The sequence below is a fragment of the Fulmarus glacialis genome, unplaced genomic scaffold (genome assembly GCF_000690835.1).
Source record: "Fulmarus glacialis isolate BGI_N327 unplaced genomic scaffold, ASM69083v1 Scaffold41206, whole genome shotgun sequence".
Lineage (NCBI taxonomy): Eukaryota > Metazoa > Chordata > Aves > Procellariiformes > Procellariidae > Fulmarus > Fulmarus glacialis.
The window spans coordinates 1-3,673 of record NW_009219496.1 but is presented as its reverse complement, the minus strand read 5'-3'; the positions used below and the strand labels follow the sequence as shown (position 1 = coordinate 3,673).

General features: G+C 38.3%; 1 protein-coding gene across 1 annotated transcript; it reads right to left on the bottom strand.

Moving 5' to 3' along the window:
* Positions 1-351: 351 nt before the first annotated feature.
* On the bottom strand, positions 352-1,916 carry UTP23 (UTP23, small subunit (SSU) processome component, homolog (yeast); the record flags this gene model as incomplete). The annotated part of the gene is made up of 2 exons (XM_009580400.1): positions 352-846; positions 1,742-1,916. Coding segments are annotated over 2 exons (562 nt in total), but the record flags the coding sequence as incomplete, so codon positions are not given.
* Between the last annotated feature and the right edge of the window lie 1,757 nt (positions 1,917-3,673).

Sequence of the window (3,673 nt, the reverse complement as noted above, 5' to 3'; positions counted from 1 at the left end):
CTTTTGTATTCATACAATACAGATGATAAATAAGATACTACGCTCTTTTAGGTCAATTCCACATTCTGTAACAGAACAACTGTCAAAACTAGTTTTAATAAGAATAGCAACCTAGATTTAGAAAGAAGTCTGGTATCCCACCAAAACCTATATGAAACCCAAGAAGCATTTCTAAAAAATTGCTACTGATCATGTGAACTCTCTGGCAGGAATCAAGATGCTGAAGAGAATAATGAAACATGAGGGTTCCTAAATACTTTGTCACAAACCCAATTACTAAACAACAGAATAAATAATTATGACAATAAGCTGCAAATGTTGAGATGCAGTAATAAGCAGTACCACCTCATAAAAATACGTTTTAATATCAACAACTTGGTTTCACATGATTGCATATTAATCGTTCTTTTTGCAAAGTTCAAACAATGTTCAAGTCCTGCATTGTTTACAAAGATGGGTTTATTCTTCTTCATTCTTCTGCACTGACTGCATGGCTTCTGCTTTAATTCTATTTCGCTTTCTTTTTCTTCTTTTCTGCTTTTCAGCAGCAGGTTCCTGACCCTCCTGCATTTTTTTCTTTTTCTTCTTCAGACAGCTGAGAGGATTTGGGCCGCCTGCTCTTTTACGTTTTCTTCTCTTTTCACCTTCTTGCTTTGCTAGTCCTTCCTTTTCTTTAAGCTGCACAATACTTTGTTTTTGGTGCTCTGGAACAAGCTGATTTGTCTGCAACTTTTGAACAAATGCCAAAGATTTAGGAGAAGGTTTGTCTAGCACCATAGTGTTCTGAATAATGAAGAGGAGAGGAACACCAGCCTTCTTTTTCACTTTGTTTGCTAAATCCTGGTCCTGTAAAATTAAATACTTTAGTCAATATTTTGAGATTAAACGATATTTGCAATTCAAATGCACCTACTTTTAATACAAAACAATGAAGATAAATTACATTATGAAAAAGATAAGAAACTTAATCTAGCAGGTATACCTGGCAGTGCCTTTCAGAGCAATTTAATTTTCAATTTCTCTCCTTCTGATTAGCTGTACTCCTGATGGAAAATTTATTAACATTTCCTTTTTTCATGCATGTATAAGCATATATGCATTTTTTGAGAAAAAGGTCCCAGTTCATTGGTATGTAGCGCACCCCTTCACAAGAAGTAAGATAATTTCTTCTATAACAAGTAATTTTAAACTCCTTGTATCTTATATAAGTATACAGAATTTTACTGCAAACCATTTTATATATAGTGCATATAATTTACACATACAGTCCCAATAACAGACCTAAGAAAAAACCTGGCTTTCTTATTTGTACACAAGTTCTACCTTTATGCTTCAGTTAAAACCTCCAAAATTTCTTAAAATTGAAGTTTAACACGTAATTTCACTTTCCAGACTACTGTGCAAAACAGTTCAGGGCAGGGGATGCATACACAAGCAATATGCAAACTAACATTCATCAGTTGTTTTCTTACATGTCAATAGGCAGTCAGTATGTTTTCTACACTTTCTGCTAAACTAAGCAATATCCTTCTAGGGTAAAAATACCTAGTTGTTCAAGTAAGACAAAAGATTCCCTACTTCATAATTAGCAAATACATTTAAGAGCGAGTAAGGCTTTACAAGATTAATTCCCACAAGCTATTTAAAAATCTCATAATCGAGTTTCTGTAGGTTTCCTTACCCTCAGGTATCAAAGGATCGCTTCATATGAAATGGAGTTACATTTCCCACGAGCATTTACCTGTGTAGCGATAAAGAAATGTTGAGGGTTGCCTTCTTCAATCATGGAAAGTAAACAGGCCGAACCACTCACAGGATCCTTGTGGTGAGAACAGTTTCGAACTTGAAATCTTTGGGCAATTAATTTTGCTCCGTACAGTGCTTTCCCCAGTGATTCCAGTTCTTTCAGAACACATCTGAAAACCAAAACCAACAGTGATTTCTAAATGAGAAAATAACTACACACTTTTTACAACAGCTAAAGGTGGACATGAGTTAATTAGGAATGAGCAATACGCAGTTGTTCAGGTAATATTCTATGATTTGTAAATGGCACCCAGTAATCTGAAAGCAGTAGCCCATCTGAAGACGTCAGCAAAGGTTCCAAACAAGATTAACCAGTAACAACATTAAGATATATTAAAAGATTTAAAAATATTTAATATCAGGGACAATGCTAAGTCCTTACATTTATGTTCGGATATCACCTAGCATGTGAACTACTTAACAAATAAAATTACTTGAATTAGCACAAACTAATTAATCACTGCATGCAAGTTAAACTCTGTATTGGCATCCATCACCTTGCTTCAAACTTGCTATCAGAATCCAACCGACTCAAGCAAAAGAAGAAAAAAAGATTGTCCATATGATTAAAAATTTGGAGTTTATGGCTTCACAATGTTCCAACTAGACAATAAAATGCAAACCTAAAATCCTCCTCTTAGCAGCAGTTAGAGCAGACACACAGAACAGCGTAGCAGTCTACGAGGATGCTAGCTTGTATACTCAGAAATGAACAGGAGATGAAACCTAACTTACTTCGGCCACTGAGTCGTACTATTAAATGTGGACAGTGGTAGGAATGTATGGGCTTGAAATACAGGTTCAAGGATATGGTAGCATGGTGATTAATCAGAAGAAGTGAGCAGGCTGAAAACCTCTTTGTAACTTTGATTTAGTTTACATTTATTGTCAAAATAACTGCAAGATGTTAAATAAAAGTATTTTTCTTCCCAGAGAAGAAAGTTTAGCCTTTGAGGACAGTCTTTGTGGAGACTTGAGCCTGTTCTGTTTACAAAGACTCTGACAGCAAGCCAGCTCATCTCCTCAGGGAAGCTCTGGTCATGCCATTGAGGTACTGCCTCACCAACTTAGCATCCTGACAGCAGAGAAAACGAGTCCATTCAGCTGTCCTAAGTGAAAAGAGGTGAAAAAGACCAATAGATATTGCTGAAAGAAGGAAGCAAGAAGTGACATTTAGACATGACTGGAATACAGTTTGGATCAAAGTGATTCCCGAACCTTTCACAGCTAAGGTCATGAATCAATAACTTTCTACTGTTTAGAAGTATGGGCCAGTTCTGTATGCTTTGCAAGATGGCTCAGTGTTTAATTTTTGTAGCTTAGGGTATACATCTTCCTAATATTTTCAGTACTTGCATCCATGATGGGCAGCTGGCTATTCTGTCACTGCAGAAATCCAAGTGAGGGAGATTTTATCATGACAAAGTCAAGTAAAAACAAAGGCAACTTCAAGGCAACTTAGATATTTAGTGTGCATGCTTTACTTCCACGCCTTTGTCTAGCACATCCTTGTTCTCCCTAGAGAACAGCTACTTTGGAAACAATCCCCTACTGGCAGGTTGAAACTCCAGACAAACTGTAATTCCCTCCCTGCCCAAGAGATCTGAGCTTGCCTCTGTTGTTCTCACTTTGCCAAGAACACGCTGGGAGTGGGAAGAGGCCCACCCAGACGTCCCTCACACACCGGGGTCACCCCTCGCCCCTCCTCATCCCTCAACAGTTTCTGCCCTCTTCGGAAAGGCAGCTGGTACTGGAAGAAGCTCCTAGCCTTCTGCAAGTTAACTACAGCCCACAGCGCTACCCCCTCACCACAGCTACCGCCCTCGGCCCCGTCACCAGGCGAGCCCAGAGCCCCGCGGCCCCCGCC